Source organism: Mustela putorius, unplaced genomic scaffold (genome assembly GCF_011764305.1).
Source record: "Mustela putorius furo isolate JIRA1106 unplaced genomic scaffold, ASM1176430v1.1 tig00000785_pilon_pilon_pilon, whole genome shotgun sequence".
NCBI lineage: Eukaryota > Metazoa > Chordata > Mammalia > Carnivora > Mustelidae > Mustela > Mustela putorius.
The window spans coordinates 3,762,915-3,780,769 of NW_025421480.1; the positions used below are offsets into that span (position 1 = coordinate 3,762,915).

Here is a 17,855-nt window from a genome sequence, read left to right on the forward strand (position 1 = left end):
AGACGGCTCTAGTAGGTGGCCTACGACACGATTCGCGGCTGGCGAAAATTAAGGCAAAGAAAGAACCAAACTGACAGAGCGTTTGCTTTCTTATCCGCGGGGGCAGGTCTTCCTCTAGGTCGGAGGACCGGGGCCGAACTAGGAACTGGCCCAGCGGGAAACACAAAGAAAGCGCGGGAAACGCCGGCCCTGCAGGCGTCGCTGCAGGCCAGGTCGGTCCCGGGTTTAAGTAGGGTGTGGGCGGGGCCAACGATGCGAGTCACGTGACTCGAGCGGGCGGGAGGAGGAGGACTGAGAAAACGGCGAATTTACGCCTCACTTTCTCTTCAGGAAGGCGGGCGGAGCCGAAAACCCAACAAAAGTCTTCCGAGGGACAGGGGGCGGGACAGACCCCAGCGGACCGAGCCTCCAGTCCCGAGACTCTCGCGTAATTGGTTTTTCGGTTGTTGGTCACTGTGGCAGGGCGGTCTGCGGTCGGGTGAGACGTGGGGAGCAATGGCGACCTTTGTGAGCGAGCTGGAGGCGGCCAAGAAGAACCTGAGCGAGGCCCTGGGGGACAACGTGAAACAGTAAGAGCTGTTCTGGCACAGCCTCCGGGTCCCCGCGCCGGCGCTCCCCTGGTTTCGGGCCGCCGACCCTCCCTGGAAACGCCCCCCACCCCGCGCCGCCCCGAGGCCCGTGCTGCCTCGCGTCGCGGGCGGCGGGGCCTCCGGGCTTCTCGGGCCGGAGCCGGGCGGGCAGCCCGAACTCGCCCGGTCGCCGGAGGGGCCGGGCCTCCCGGGACTCGGGCGGGCGCCTTCGCCCGGGACTCTCTGCCCTGGGTGGGGCGGGAGGGGCGCGCTCCACGTCCAGGGGCCTACGGAGCGGTCGCGGACCCCTGCGCGGAGTTTCGGGACGCGTGGGACCTGCCCGGGGCCGAGAGACCCGGAGCCCGACACGCCCCGGCGGGATCGGGCACCGCGCCTGGCGGCCCGCCCCGGAGGGCTTCCTGGAGGCGGGAGCTTCCTGACGTCGGGGATGCGTAGATCGTGCGTTATAGAGCACTGACAGCATCACCGCGGTTATAGGGATGATCTCAGTAACGGACGCTGATCACCCTTTAAGCCCCCTAACGTGCTGTCTCATCGGAGGTGTGAGGTCCGGACGGTTATTCTTCCCATTTGATAGACGTGAAGACCGAGTTCTAGGGAGGTTACGTGACCCTTCAGAAGTCACCAGGCCTCCCATGCCTGATTCCTGGCTCTGATGCCTTACGAGGGGTTCCAGAGCCGCCAGCACCCAGCCAGACCTGGGTTACGGCAGGGGACCGAGTCCGCCATCAGGGCCAGCGCCGATGGCGGGATGAACCGGCAGTAATCTGGCCGAGGCCGAAGCTAGCTAAGATATTTCAGAAGTACAAGGACGAGTTTGGAAGTTTTCAGAACATTAATCGTTATTACAATTTTATATTTTTTTAAAATATAGGAAACACATTTTAAATATTTAAAATTAGAATGCCTGTGTTGTTGCTGCTAGATGGCTTCTGGGATATTCCACGCATTTGCATTCCTGGGTAGATGGTCCCTTAAAAATAATGCTGCAGGAGCAAGGCGTTTGGGGGGACACTTTCTTCTTATCTTTTTCTTTATATTCTTTATTATGAGCAGGCTGAAGTTACTTGGATGTCATACATTATTTTGCCATACATTATTTTTGATGGAGTTGACATTCTTCTTTTTATTCTAGCAAGATACACAGAATTCCCATGTAAGACTTTTTGAAAAGACTGGTTTATTTCTTTGAGATAGAGCAAGCATGAGCGGGAGGGGGGACAGAATGACAAGCAGACTCCTCACTTGAGCACTGGTCCGGATCCTGCCCTGGGGCTCAGCGTCACCCTGAGATCATGACCTGACTGGAAATCAAGAGTCTAACACTTAACGAACTGTGCCACCAAAGCGCCCCAAGCAAAATATAATCCTTAAAGATTATTTTAATATTATGAACATTAATCAGACTTCTACAAACACTAGCATTAAAATAGAATCTATTATTTTGGCATAATTATTTAATTTTTTGTGAACATTTATTGACTCCCAAAGATAAAATAGTCCACCTAAAATTACATCTTAATATTCATGTTTACTGTCAATTTCTTTGCTTATTTAATTAATTGAAAATTATTTTAATAAGTAAAATTAAGTTTTCACCATTCATTGATTACTATAGTTTGTTACTTTTGTAATACTGACTGCTAAAATTTACATTTTTTTAAGCACAATTGACTTTTTACTGTTACGTCTAGGATGCTTAAAATATTGGAAAGTGTTTCCATAATATAATAAATTTGAGAGACCTGCTGTGTGTGATTTACTGATGAGATGTGATGGTGACTTCTGTGATCCCACACATATCACACAGGGTTGCCAGAAATTTGAAGTTAGTATTCCCTATGTGGTCTTTAAAGGCCAATGCTGGCTCTCTGATGTTGGTCAAATACAGATGCGAAAGCTAAATTCGGTGCATCTGTAGGGTAAATCTCCATGAACAATGCAATCAAAATACGCTTTTGTGCCAGGAATAGCTAGTGGCATAGTGTGGTTTTGTATTTTTCCATTCTCTCACTGTCTTTTCCTCCTGCTCCTTAGAACACTATAACATCGCTCTATAGTGATGTCTCACATTTCTTCCATGAGTAGTTTGCTATGGTTCATACAACCTGCCCATTTACACATGGTCCTTGGTGGCAGGTAGAGCAGAGGCAGTGTAAAAGGAACCCAGATGAGAGTTGTTTTCTACTTAGCTTGTGGTCCGAATGTCCTTTACGTCAGGTTGCATGCCCTCATCAGCTTCTAGAAAGACGTGGCCTTTGTTAGTTAACTCACTTTGTGTCGTACCCCGGAGAGTGTCCTGTGTAGAGAAGTGTTGGATTATTTTTGGTGACTCTATCATATGTATTTAGTCTTCTCTAAGTCTCTCCAGTGCTTCCTCGTCTGACCCACTTGTATTTCTCTCCCATCATCCTCACCTTCACAGAGGCTGACTGACTTTTTCAACTAACTGTTAGGAACAGTTGTTTGTCCATGGCTATACAGCAAGGTAACACAGAGACCAGGGTTGGGGAGCAGGTCTTCCAGATTTTGGAAGGGGTGCTAGCCCTTTGGGCTGCGAAGTTTGCCCCTGGAGATCGGTGGTATCATGTTGGCAGAGCTTCCTGGTAGAGCCTGGTTTTACTTACAAGTTCGCATTCAAAATATGAGTGTATTTGCATCTTTCTTGTAAAATTGTGATGCAGGGTTTTTAAATAATGAAATTTGTCTCATGTTACTATCTTATTGGGTAGAATGGGACGAGAAAACACTTGTTTTTTTCTGTGGCACTTTATTTCATTTCATAATTGTTCCTGTCCTTAAAAAAAAAAAAGGCATTTGAGTGTCTGTTGTTGGGAAGTTACCGACTAACGAGTGTGTAAGTATCAGGTGAGAAGTCATGCCAGACTCTAGAACTTAGCATATTTTGCTGTTGAGTGAAATGGGTCTTAGGCAGCTTTGACTCCCTTAAAGCTAGTTTTCTCCTGGAAAGAAGGAATGCGTGTGAAGCCGAAACTTTGCCTGCGGTTACTTGCACACGTAGTGGGTTACATACAGAGGCACCGACTCAGATGGCTTGAAGCGGATCTGTGTTCAGGAGAAGCCCTGCCAGAGGTATAGTAAGCCAGTGAGGGCATTCAGCCGTCTCGTTTAGAAATCTTTTTTTTTTTTTTTTGTCTTTTCTGTCAGGAACTCAAGTGAGCATCAGAAAGTAGCTAAGTGTGAATTGTAAGTGATTCTAAGACATGGACTGAGTGACTCTTCTTTCGGCTTCATAAGGAAGGGGCAGCTTCCTTGAGCACTGAATCAGGGGCTGTGGATGTGGAAAGTCGTATTTTACTCCTATTTCTAATCTAGGTATAAAGGATCAAATCTCTCTCTCACTCTTTTTTTTCCTGCTAGTTAACTGGAACCTTTTATGATTAGTGGTTGGTTTTCACTTTAAAAACCACTAGGTTTCTCCTACCCATGGGTGTTTTCTTCGTGGTGAGGCAATTTAGAAACTCATTACTTCAGCTGATAGATTAAAACGAGTTCATTTGAAGGGAAGGAGGTTATAGGATCAGAATGAATGACCCTTTCCCAACCCATAAAACATACACCTTTTAAAATATAGATCTTTTTTTTTTTAGTTGGGGGATGATTGACATATGACATATAACATGACATTAGTTTCAGGTGTGCGACAAGTATTCTATGTAAATTGCAAAATGATTATCACAGTAAGTTAGTATCTGTCATGATACATAGTTACAAAGCTTTTTCTTGTGAACTTTTAAGATCTCTCAGCTGCTTTCAAATATATGTATTATTAACGGTAGTTAATAATGAGAATGCATATCTGAAATTCATATTTAAGTTAATACCTTTAATAATAATACTTTTAAAATATAAATCTTAAATGTAGAATTCTGGAGGGTAATCTTTTAGAAAGATTAACAGTGAGGAACGAAAGGTACAGCTGTGGTTTTGACTAATTCATTCATGAACCCAATTATGTGACTACCTGCCAGTCACTTCTGGGAAAAACTTTTTTCTTCCTTCTCCTTCTGTCGGTATTCTGATTCCTAGGTGTGTTGGCTTTCAAGGCTGCCATAACAAAATACCTCAGGGGGGCGGCTTAAACAACAGACACTCGTTTTCTCATCCTTCAGGAGGGTGGAAGTCTGGCTTCAAGGTGTCATCAGGGCTGTTTTTTCTGACTCCTCTCCCCTTGGCTAGTAGATGGCCACTGTCTGGTTGTGTGTGTGTGTGTGTGTGTGTGTGTCTCTGTCCTAATCTCTTCTTACAAGGATGCCCATCACATGGGCTGAGGGCCCACCCTGAAGATGCTAATTTAATTTAATTACCTCTTTAAAGGCTTTAAAGTACTTCCTGGGTGCTGGGGGCTGGGGCTTCAACATACAAATTTGGGGAGAGGAACACAACTGAGCGTATTATACGGTAGGGAATGCAAAATTTCCCGCCCTGGGTTTTGGAGCAGGTAAGGTGAATTTCGGAAAGAAGCAGACCCCTTGGTTCTTAATACTGCTTCTGCCTTTGCAGATACTGGGCTAACTTAAAGTTGTGGTTCAAGCAGAAGATCAGCAAAGAAGAGTTTGACCTTGAAGCTCATAGACTTCTCACACAGGATAATGGTAAAATAATTATCTGGGGAGTTATTTTACTGTTCTGAAGTTTTCCCAGACTTGTAATAAATGGCAAATAAGTAATTGCAGTAATAAATTGCAATATATTTTGTAGTCTTCTCAGTTAAAAAAATAAAATTGGGGTTTTAGTGGTATGTAAGATTATTTTAATACTATGAATATTAAAAATAAAGTGTAAAGAATGGCAGGGTAGGTGATAATCCAAAGTCAAATAATGGTTTCCTTACGATTTAAATATTTTGTATTTGACTTATGATAATCTTCCCTTTTTCAGTCCATTCTCACAACGATTTCCTCCTGGCTATTCTGACGCGTTGTCAGATTTTGGTGTCTACACCAGGTAAGGGAGTGGAAATACTTCCAGGGACGTCCGTCAGCAAAGCCCCTGAGCACCGGGCTTTAGTTTCCTTTAACAGACACATCTGTTGCGCAAAAAGGAAATGATCTTTGAACCGCTCAGAAGAAAACCTTTATTACACAGGTGCAGCCTGTTTCTTAGAACCTTCGTAAAGCCGGTGATTTCCCTGCGCTTAGATTGACTTTGGTCTTTACTCTCCGCTCAGCTTGATTTTGGATGACTTCAACGAAGGACGCACAGGAAGAGGGTGGGCAGTCAGGATGCCGAAGCGGAGGGCAGCGGGTGTCAGCAGCGGGTTTCCGTGACACAGGGAAGGGGAGTGAGGGTTAGGTGCAGGGGAAGCCACCTCATGGGGTGAAGACCTGGACTTGGACTGTCTCACTTACATGCTCAAGGAGGAGAGTAGCACCTGGAAGGTGAGAGCTGCCTTTGGGGGGTAGGTAGAAGCTGGTCCTGTCACTTCGCCCTGAATAGGTATAGATAGAAACAGTGACTACTGGTTTTTTGCTAAAGCGGTGCAAGTCACTTCTTTGAACCATCTTGCTTGAATCAAGTAGTTGAAAATAAATAATTTAAATACATTAAAAATTTGCCTTGCAGTAAAACTTACCCTGAGCTCTTGTTAAAAACTGGGATTTATAGGGCCCTCCTGCTGTAGATTGAGTATTTTTGTTTTTAAAGGACCCGTGGTGATTGTGACGGCCATCTTTATATAGAAGTGACTACTAGAACTTTCTGTCATTTCCCTCTGCTAACCTCTGCTGTATGAGAAAGCGTTCACATGGAACCTCCTCCAGGCCGAGTCCTCACACTTGGAAAAGCTATCGTTGGTGCAGAGTAGTGAACAGTGAGCGTTTGTTTGTGGGGAGTGGGGTCAGGCGGGGCTGTTTCCCCGAGCCCACCCGCCCCGTGCTGCACGTGGTCACGGGTGTCCGATTTCTCATGTTCTGTTTCCTTCAGACAGGGGTGGACTTCAACTAGTTGGGTCATAGAGGCGATCCACTCCTCTGTGTAAAATTTAATTTATCAGGAAAGCCAACATGGTGAGACCTAGATCGTGCTTTTCATGTCCGTGTGTTCTAAAAAGTGCGTGGAAAGGGTGAGTGGTGGGACCGGGAGTAAAAACCCTGGCTGAGAGGAGTCAAGAGACTTAGGCGCAAGTTGAGGTTTTTCCACTGGCTTAGGTGGGATAGGTAATTATTCGGTGTTCTTGCTTTCACACTTACAAAATACAGTAAGATTTGCCCTACAGATATATATTAAAAAGCATACAAGAGAACAGTGAAAAAGTACTCTTGAAAGTAAAAAAAGAAATTGCCAAACAAACATGGAGTGGTATTAGAAAGTGTTAAGTGGCTGATTTTAACTAAATAAAGCCTTTGATAGGCATGAATGTTTGTTACTGCTTATTTTAAAATAAAGGATGAAACATTTGGAATTTGAGAGGTTACTTCTCTATCAGGCCTACAACCATTAATGAAATTAATGAATGAATTAATGAAATTAATGGTTGCTGGCATCAAAGAGATGATTTAAAAGTGAAAAATAGAAATAGTTCTTTGTACGTATACTACTTAGGGGTGGGTTTTCTGTTTTTCTAAGCTAGGCAGGAAAAAATGATTTTCGTAATATTGATAGAGCGACTGCAGTGCAACAGACACGGTCAGTCATTCTTGTTAACCTTCACAACAGCTGTTTAGGGTAGGTATTAGCCTCCTTTTTTATGGATTAGGAAACTTTAGAGAAAACAAAAGGAAATAAAAAGCAAAACTTAACTGACACCTTCTGCGACCAGTAAGTGGAAGCGTTGGGTCCGCACTGAAATCTGCCTGCTGCGGGAAAGCTGGCCTTGTTGCCGGCCCGACCTCACTCACTGTGCGGTGCGTCCTCGCTGGGACTGTGGTCACACATCAGCAGCGTCACCCAATGCCCAGGCCCCTCCGGCAGGAGTAGGCTTTGCTGGGAATCGTCCGCAATCGGCTGACCTCATCCAGGAGACTGGGTGTTCCAAAAAGACATTGGAAGTGGTGGAGAGGAGGAACTTGACTTCCCAAACAGTCCCCCCCCCCCACCCCCCGCTACTTTCTAATTCCAGTCTAGTTAATATGCAGTGCTATGTCAGTTTTGGGTGTACAATATAGTGATTCAACAGTTCTGTACTCAGTACTCATCGTAAGTGTCCAGATAGCTCTTTTTTAGCTGACAGACTTGGAGTATTTTTTTTAAAGCTTTAAAAATTCATTCTTCAAAAAACATCAAAATGGAAGTAATGTTTTTGCTTAGATGATGAGTGGCCTTTTTTTTCCCCTATCTTATTAAAATTGGAGGGGGATTTTTCAAGTGTACTGTATGAGCTTGGATTACTTTGCCTTTTTTTTAGCCTCAGAACTATACATACACTCATGGTTAGAAAGAAATGATACAGACGGTCTTTTTTTTTCTTAAGATTATATTTTTTTATTTGAAAGAGAGAGAGAACACAAGCAGGGGAAGCAGCAGAGGGAGAGGGGGAGGCAGGTTTCCCACGGATCAGGGAGCCCGACTCGGGGCTCGATCTCAGGACCCCGGGATCAGGACCTGAGCCGAAGGCAGACATTTAACCCACTGAGCCACCCAAGCGTCCCTCCAGTGCATTCTTTAATTCAGCAATTTTTACAATACCTTCTTTTTGTTTTATGGATATACATCTTTTCAAACTTCTCTGAAGACCCCAGTTAGAAATTATTTGAAGTCCTTTGTGTTGCCTGAATTCTTTAGTCTGGGACCTCCATTTTCTGTTTGTTGAGCTTGGGCTTTCAGATCATGTTACAGATGATCGTCCGATGTCTGGTGACGCATGTTGAAGAGTGAAGCATACGACGCCTGGGGGTTTTGCTGTAGCGGCTGCTGACGGGAGGCCAGCTCGGCTGGGGCTCCTCACATGTCAGCACGCGGAGAGTTGTGCTCTGGGCTGCCAGCATCTGTACCAACGACCTCAGGATAGCCCAGAAGTTTTGTTCCGTTTAGCTAGGGGAGCGTTCACCATCCTCTTGCCCTCCCCACCCCGCCCCTTCCCCCTGGTGTTATAAACACTGCGCTGGGCTGGCTTCAGGGCCTGTGAACTGCCCATGAACTCCGAAGGGCCCCTTACTTGGCTTAGGGCTCTACCATGGTTGCTCGAAAATTGTAAATGTTTGAACAGGGGACGCTGCATTTTTATTTTGTACCGAGCACACTGCTAGGGGTGAGGGAAGGGGTTTGTGTATGCAATTTTTGAATACAGACCTTCCGTTAATCTTGTTTCTAACCTTACTGACCCTTCCGGTTTCCACTGTACTCACCTTCTCCAAATCCAGACTTTGTGGATTTCTGCTGTGCAGGTTGACTGCTTTCTGCATTTCCCAACCTTGCCTAGCCTAGGTTACTGCTGGATTACGGCTTCCGTGTGTCTGCTTGTAATTTAGCACCTTTTTAGCTCATTGGTTTTTTGTTTTTTTTTTAAAAGATTTTATTTATTTATTTGGCAGAGAGAGAGAGATCATAAGCAGGCAGAGAGGCAGGTAGAGAGAGAGGAGGAAGCAGGCTCCCCGCTGAGCAGAGAGCCCGATGGGGGGCTCGATCCCAGGACCCTGAGATCATGACCTGAGCGGAAGGCAGAGGCTTAACCCTCTGGGCCCCCCGGGCGCCCCTCTTTAACTCATTGCTGGAGTTCGTTGGGCTCTCATCTTGTTTCACTCGCCTTCCTTTTTGTCACCGTCGTGGATACATGCTGTTTCCTTTTCACTATTACCATTTTTAGTTGGTCTTGGAAGAGAGAGGAGATTTGTGTGCTCTGTTCGCCATCTTGAACTAGAAAATTCTGTCCTTTTTTGATACTACTGCTACTCATAAGCAAAGAAAGCACCCAATAAACATTAATTAAAATAGAAAAAACAAGTTTGTCTTCATAAAGAAATAAGTTTGGTTACAGCTGAAAAAACACGATTTGAGAGGATTCATAATTTTGTTTAGAAAGTAGAAAGAGAAGATCTGAATTTAAGCATTTATTATTTAGTTTCATTACTTGAGCATTCCATACTTTTTTAGCCCAAAATGAAAGCAAACTTAGCAGTTGACAACTGTCATTATTTTCTCTTACGGTTATAATTTTTCTCTCGCACAGAGGGTGCTGGATCTTTGCCCTGGACAGGGGGTTCTGCAGCTAAACCTGGAAAACCAAAGGGGAAGAAAAAGCTTTCTTCTGTTCGTCAGAAATTTGATGTAGGTTGTTATTCGATAGATCTTGGTAACAACTGATTTAAATGCTGGTGTGATGAAACTGGCTTTCATTTCTAAATAAATCTTAAAATACTGGTAGTAGAGTTGAAAAAGGGGGGCCATGATTCAGGGGCAAAGATGTTACTGTATTTGAAGTTGATGAGAGTTTCAAAGATTCTGAGTCCCAAGTGGTCTGAGTTTTTATAGTTCTAGTTTGTTACAACATAAATATTAATAGGTTTTCATTAGTACCTCATGATTTTTTAATGATTCAAAAGGTATGCCTGTATTCTTTCTCCTCTTAAGATATTTTTGTGGAATGAATAGTGTTTCACCCATTGAAGACTTCTGCTCCCTGGCTACAGGACGCCTGGAGGTCTCTGGCAGGATCCTGGTGATGCCCAGCTAGGCCCTGAGCCTCTGGGGATCAGCAGGGGTTGATGAAGGGGTTTGGCTGTAACACTTGTAAACATTTTAGAATAACTTGCTTTTTTTGTTCGTATTGGGGAAGAAAGTTTCTCAGAAGTATTCCTTTTATAGATTTGACTGGTTGTTGATAGGTTTGTTGATTAACATCAACAAACATTTATTGCTACCTTTGCTTTGTGTTTTCTATAAATCGTATTCAATCCAGAGGGCATCAGTATCTCCAGAGAAGCGTACCTTGGTTTAGAAAGGGATATTTGATATAAAATACAGTTTTATACTTGGAAAATGAAAAACAACCAGTGTTCCTTCTGTAATACAAACTTTAAATGGGGACAGGTCATATTCGCTACCAGCAGCTTATCTCCCACCGATGATGGAGAGACCAGATGGGCTGTCTGGATGTACCCGAGGAAGGCAGAAGTTTTTTGGGTGGGACAAGATTGGGAAACACTAGTTTATTTTATTTTTTTAAGGATTTATTTATTTATTTTAGAGAGAGAGTGCACACACGTGCTCTTCTAGGAGCCAGGGGAGGGGCAGAGGGAGAAAGGATCTCAGACAGGCTCCTTGCTGGGTGCAGAGCCCTACTTGGGGCTTGACCTCATGACTCTGAGATGATGACCTGAACTGAAATCAAGAGTCAGACGGGCACTTACCCAACTGAGCCATCCAGGTGCCCCAAGAAAAGCTATTTTAAATAATTAGAATGATATGTCTTAGCGAGATTCTGTGTTGAGGATTTTAAGTAGAAGATGATATAAAGTAGTTACACTGGTGTTCTCTTGCAATACCTGTTATTAGAGGTTATGTTGGTTGGCTCGGCTTTTAGAGCGTAATTGGAGTATTACTCTCTATTTCTACTTTCAGAATTTGCTTACTTACAAGTATACTCTGACTTGTTTAAAAATAGTTCTATATTTTCTCCTTTCCCCTAATTGTATTTTTAAGCACAGAGCCATATCTTCTGTGATTACCCAGGTGTTCACTGAACAGAACAGACCACTGTGCGCACTGCCACCGTTCCCGTTAGCTCATGTCTGCGTTATTACTATGTAATGGGTGTGACTGTGATTATTTGTGCATGAGTTACTAATGTTTTTTTAACACCCTGTGGTATGGTTTTGGTGGCATTAATTTGTGGGATCTCAAGCCGTAAATTGGTTACTTTTCTTTGCATTATTGCTTGCCACTGTGATGAATAATTTTGAAAAGTTTTCTTACCCGTAGCATAGATTCCAGCCTCAAAATCCCCTCTCGGGAGCCCAGCAGTTTGTGGCAAAGGATCCCCAAGATGATGATGACTTGAAACTTTGTTCCCACACAATGATGCTTCCCACTCGGGGTCAGCTTGAAGGGAGGATGATAGTGACCGCTTACGAGCACGGCTTGGACAACGTCACGGAGGAGGCGGTCTCAGCTGTTGTCTATGCCGTGGAGGTTAGTTTGCCGGTGACAGGAACAATCTTACAGGTTGCGTGTAACGAGCTTGTGTGTGTTGTTGAAAGTTGGGACTGCAAGAAAAGAACCAAAATGTCGCCATCTCGGAGTTGTCATCTTGAAATTGTTTTCTTTGGTGGAGGGAAACACCCCATGGTCCAAGCAGTTGCCTTCAGTTAACAGCCTAAGCTCTTCAGAAAGGTTAATTAGGGCATAACACTTGTACTTGACTTGGTGTTTAACAGGGAAACCGTTTTAAGGGGAAAAAAGAGTTTGAGAATCGTAAAGATTAAAATCACTGGTGTTTGCTGTGGCACAGCATTTAAAGAGCATTAGACTTGGTTTCCAAGCAGTGGGATTCTTGCCTCACCTCACCACATCTTCCACTGATCCATCCACTTCATGCATTCAGTTACTGGACAAGGTATACTGGGTCTGTAGTCCCGGGTATGCCGGGCGATATTGGGTAATCCCCAATACTTGGGGGCCCCACTTCCTCACATGCACCTCAAAGATCATAAGAGCTGTCTCATGAAGTTGTAAACATTAAATGAATTCTGTGTGGAAATGACAGTTTACATCATTCAGGCCTGGGTATGAGATGATCTTACTGGTGTAGTTGAAACACCAGGCCTGATCCCGACTCCGCCGTTGCTAGCAGTAGGCTGGGGCCAGCTCTGTCTCTTTATTTTCACAGACATTTTCCATTCCCCTCTTATGTACTTGGTGCTCATAAAGAGATACTAAATACCTGATTTTTTGCTTATTTCCTAGATATCTGTTGTACATGTGGCTTTTGAGAGAGCCAAGGTTCTTTTCTTGCAAGGATTTTACTAGATTGAGCATTATAACCAATAAATCTTAGATCTTGAAACTTCTTGTCTTATTTTTAAAGCCTCCTTTAAAAAGTTTCATGGAATTTTTTTTGTACTTTCATTTAAAGCTATCTGAAAATTCTTTTTTTTGAAAAAGGAGCCTGTTTTAGGGTATAAACAACTTCTTTAATAAATTACGTGTAGAGCAAGCCCCTATTAAATAGAACTAAATAAAAATAGCGCGGCTCCCTCCTTCGTGTGGCTCCCTGGTAAACCTTCATTTGGTTCCACCATATGCCAGCCTGTCTCGTGCCTCCGTCCACTGAACACTAGTAAACGTTTTTTAGTCAATGGAAGTTTTATGATTTGCTTTTAAACAGGAGTTCATGCTGTTCTCCTTTCTTTACTTGTTTTCACAGAATCACCTGAAAGATATATTGACATCTGTTGTGTCCAGAAGGAAAGCTTATCGGTTACGTGACGGTCATTTTAAATATGCCTTTGGGAGTAACGTGACCCCACAGCCTTACCTGAAGAACAGTGTCGTGGCGTACAACAACTTAATAGAGAGGTACATGGGGTTTCTTGTGATCGCGCAGCCCTTCTTTCTAGCAGGTGTGCTCCCGTCGTGTGTCCCACCGCTGGTGAATGATTGGTTACTACGTTTCTGTAAGTCTAAGTACCCTTGAGAGCAGGGCGGTTTGTTTTCTGGAGCTGCATCCTTGCTTGGTAACTGGTGAAGTACTTGGTGCTGTTTATCAGAGGCGAAGTTGGCGAGGCTGCCACGTGTGGTTCGACGTGAGTGCCTCGTGCCTGGCATCTTCCGAAGCGCACTGGAGTGGTGCCCTGGGGCGGTGCGTTCTCAGGGCTCCTGAGCGCCGGCCCCGCCCGGGGGTAGCAGCGGGGCTGCGCTCCGTCGGAAGCGCGCCTGTCACTGTGGGGTCAGGGTTGGGTGGCTCGGTGGTGGGAGGAGGGCTGGGAGGTGTTTCTCTGCCTCCTTGTGTGGCTTCCGTGGCGGTAGCTCCAGACAGTGGCCTACTGGGTCCCATTGCTCCTGGCAGACCTGGTCTCGGCCCGCGACTGCGGGACTCCTCTGACCGCCCTCCGGGGACGGCTCCCGGGACTTGTAACCGCCTGAGTCTTCGCTTGATGAGATGACCTGGATGACCTTTCATCTATCCCTGTGGGGTCTGTCTTCACCCCTACCTTCCCTTCTTCCTTCCCAGCAAATAGTTTAGTCCAGAGTTTAAGCCTTTGGGAAAGAAAAAGCAGTGATGTCATTTTTCTCGTGGTGACTGAAGTGACTGAATTTCTTTGAGCGCCAGTTGGCTGGTTGGTCAGGGAGATGACGGGAAGGTACGCGTTCCGAGAGCAAAGTGTGACTGGGAAGGCGGCTGGGAGGGACGTCGGCGGAGAACTAACGGGCAGGGAAGGTAGAAGGTGTGGTAGGACGGGGTGAAGGGCGGGAGGCTGAGAAAGAGTTGGACACAGCGAAGTGTTGACAGCACGCGGAGGGGTTGAACCAGATTCTCCTTCATGGCTGAAGACCTTGAGGTGGCTCACACGGGCCCTCCGAAGAGCACCGCTTGTACTCAGATTGCCGGGTGTGAGGTTTCCATGCTCAGTCGCATTCAGGCCTATCTGTGTGGGAGTACTTGTTCTCTTTTGTAAGCCATTCTTTTCTAGGAAACAACAACAACAAAACAACAAAGGGGGCTGGGGGGGGGCTCCTTGTAGTGGCTGAATGCTGGGAGTAGTGTTCCTGACCCCGCCAGGCCTCCTGAGCTGCCCTCTCTCCCCGCTGGCCGGTCCCTGGAGGGCTTCTGCCTCGCTGCCGGCTGCTTCGTCCCCAGCAGGGCTGGCTTTCCTGATGCCCTTACCCACTCTCATACCCCGCTTCTGCGCGTTCCTGAGTTACCTCCTCACTGTTGTGTTACCTCTGGGATGGTCTTCCGAATTGTGTAGGTCATCTCCTACAGTTTTAGGATATAAAAATTGTGCCTGCCGTCCCTGCTGGTACTCTATCTAGGTCCTGTTTTGGGAAATTGGCAGGATGTGGATTTTCTCCATCCTCCATTTTTGCTTATTGCTTATTCTGTGCTGTATCTTCTTTTCTTGGATGTTATTTTTCAGTCCTATTGTCTCCAGTTACATTTTATCTTCCTCTCTCGTCAGTGTTTCAATTTCATTTTCCTTTAATTAATTAAGTCGCCACCCCTGCGCCCCTCACCCCCTGGACTAGAAGCACTTCAAGGGCAGGAAACAATTTTGGCTCAGTGTCCTGAGCTTAGTAAATATTTTAACATTGTGGAGAGAGGAGTGTAAGTGTAGTTGCTCTGCATTCTGTTTCCAGCTTGACAGATGGGCTGCCTTTAAAAATGTAAATTATGGGCTACTGATGTATATACTAGCTAAAAATTAATTGGGTTTGTAATTGGGTTTCTCGTTCATTTGAAGATATTTTTAATAAGATGTATTAAAGTCCATTTCTATTCTAGTTGTTCAGTTGTCTCCTTCCTAGTTACTGGCTTTGTTTCCAGTCCTCCAGCCTTTTCTGCTCCTTGTGCCGGTCAGAATCCCGCTTCCTACCCGCCCCCCGATGACGCGGAGCAGCAGGCTGCCCTCCTCCTGGCGTGCTCCGGGGACACTCTGCCCGCCTCTTTGCCTCCTGTCAACATGTACGACCTTTTCGAAGCTCTGCAGGTAACTCTTGGCCCCTTCGGGTTGGCCTAGATTTAGGGATAGGTTCAAAGTTTCTGCGAGTTTACGAAGATATTCAGTAGCCTTTCCTCTTCCTGGTTTTGGTTTTCCGTTTTTAGTTCATTAAAGCCATTCATACTACCTTCATGTTTCAGATCCAGGGTCCAGGCTTCCTTCCTCCTCCCTCCTTCCCTCTCCCAGACCCCACATGCCCCGCAAAAGAAAGAAAAGAAAAAAAAAAATCCTCTGTTCCCTTACTCCTATTTCAGAGGCTTGTTACTTGTTTTCTTGTTATCTAGTTGGAGCTTCATTAGACTCTGGCTTGTCGTCAGTAGGTTTGTGCAACTTTTGTGTGTGTTTGTGGATAGAACCCTTTTTAATTTTATATGTTGGAAAAATACATACACTGAAGCGAAATCGGAAACATGCAAATATTTGAATCACAGGTGCACAGGGAAGTCATTCCTACACATACCGTCTACGCTCTCAACATAGAAAGGATCATCATGAAGCTCTGGCACCCCAATCACGAAGAACTGCGGCAGGACAAAGTCCACCGCCAGCGCCTGGCGGCCAACGAAGGCCTGTCGCTCTGCTGAGTTAGGGCGGTCTGAGGGGACGGGACCCTCAGCGAATTCATTGGTTGTTGAGAATTGGATGTTTTTGGGGTCCACATTTCAAGGCTGAAGTGTACAGTGTAAATATAAATTTTCCTATGGAAATGTGACACTGAGTACATTTTGTGTTGCTACTGTGAAGCCATTAATATAAATCTGACTTTGCTCATGACCCATGTCTCTGTATGTGTGTGTGTTCTCAGTTATGGGAGGAAGCACTGAAAAAATTCTGTGCCTGGATTGGAAAGGTTTTTGGGCATCTGAGGCTTAGTATCCTGTGGTCTACACGTGAGGTAGATGACATCCTAGAACAAAGAAGCTGTTATAACTTAGTCCCCATGATCAGCAGGGACATCTGTGTTTTCAGTGGCCGCATATATTCTATACCTGGCAAGTCTGACATCTCTGCCTTTCTTCTAAAGAACTGCTCTTGCATTTTGGTTGAAATAATCCACACAGTGTTAAAAATCATAGACCTCCTTTAGTGACCAGTTTAACAGATATAGGTGTCTCCCTCAAAGTTCATTACAACTCCATAGAAAATAGGACCTAGAAATGCTGTGCTGTTAGACAAAGTCCTTTTTTTGCATTAAAAACCAAAACAACAACAACAAAACAAAAACCTCGAATATAATTAATCTTACAAAGTTTTTTCTTATAACTTGTTTCTTTTATAGTTGATATGCCCAAGGACTTTGGTCGGCAAGTCCATCTACTGACTATTCCTATAGAATATGTTTTAAAAGGCCCACATACACATACTAGATTTATACTTAGAAATTCCCCAGTTCCTCTGCAGTATGTTTCTATCCTTTATCAAATGATAAACTGAAAATAATTTACATTTGGCAGTGTTACTAATAATAAAGTTTGTTTTTTTTAGAAGTGATGCTTTTTACTCAGAAGATAGTATTGGGCTATGCTAGAATGTTTGGATGGGCTGTGTAGGGCTACGTGATCTATGTATCGACGGACTTGTTCACATGGTTCAGTATTTGGATCTGTGTATTTGATTTTGTACTTTAAATGTGACAAATAAACCTTTCAGGAGAAAACTTCTTTTTGTGTGTTTATTAAAATAAACATACAAGGAAAACTGCCTCCTACAGAAGTTTGAACAGCCCAGCTCTCTGAGATCTTAGCAGACTTTGCAGAGGGATGCGCTAGATGCGAAACATTAAAGAATGGGTTCCGACTTCAGTATGCCATTTCTTCCTTTTGGGATGTGTAAACTAAAAACACCCTGGTTTCAGTTCTTGGCACAAGTCTGAGAAGTCCTTCAGAATTTTAGGTAATTTTTTAGATTGAGAAAAATTTGCAGTGACACCTAGTGAATGTAGTGGCTTTGTTTTGGGCCGTCTGTACATCCGGGGACGTAAAGCTTTATGCAGTCCTTCGATGGAGAGCAGCCGGGGCCTCAGCCATGTCCTGCTGCCTGTCGCAGTGACGGCTTCCAGGGAGCAAGTCGCTGGTGCTCTCTAGGATCCGGCCTGCCTACATCAAGGTCACCTGCTCTGGTGGGACCACAGGCCACCAGAGGACACCCTTTCTCTCATGTGTTTTGGGCTTAAATGAAAATCTGCTTTTCATGCCGGTCTTCCTCAAGAATCATTTTGGAAAGTGGAAAGGTGGGATCGAAGGTAGAGGGATACTTGGGATTTTTCAAGGGAGTCTCTGAAAGATTTGAACACCTCTGTTCCACCAAAGGTTGGCTCCAACTCTTAACTGTTGCCAACTCTGGGATCCTGAGTGAAATCGTGACTGCTTATTACCAAGAGCTTAGAAAAATAACTCTCCCAATGAGGAAAAAGCTGTTAGAAACGAGATAATTTCCGACTTAAAGCTAATTTTTCCTGGCAGGACCCTCAGTAATTGTCCTTTAGCTACAGGTGTATCACTACGTAAAACCAGGCACCCCGAGTGCTGGGATCGAGCTCTGTGTCAGGTTCCCTGCTCAGTGGGGAGTCTGGTTCTCCCTCTCCCTCTGCTTGTGCTTGCTCAAATAAATAAAATCTTTAAAAGAAAAAAGCTTTTCATGCCAGACC

General features: G+C 44.8%; 1 protein-coding gene across 1 annotated transcript; it reads left to right on the forward strand.

Moving 5' to 3' along the window:
- Positions 1–376: 376 nt before the first annotated feature.
- On the forward strand, positions 377–16,865 carry TADA1 (transcriptional adaptor 1). Its single transcript, XM_004756732.2, has 8 exons — positions 377–569; positions 5,115–5,206; positions 5,493–5,558; positions 9,718–9,815; positions 11,469–11,678; positions 12,913–13,064; positions 15,034–15,196; positions 15,640–16,865. The coding sequence occupies exons 1-8, from the start codon at positions 496–498 to the stop codon at positions 15,790–15,792; spliced, it is 1,008 nt and encodes a 335-aa protein (XP_004756789.1). The 5' UTR covers positions 377–495; the 3' UTR covers positions 15,793–16,865.
- The last annotated feature ends 990 nt before the right edge of the window (positions 16,866–17,855 follow it).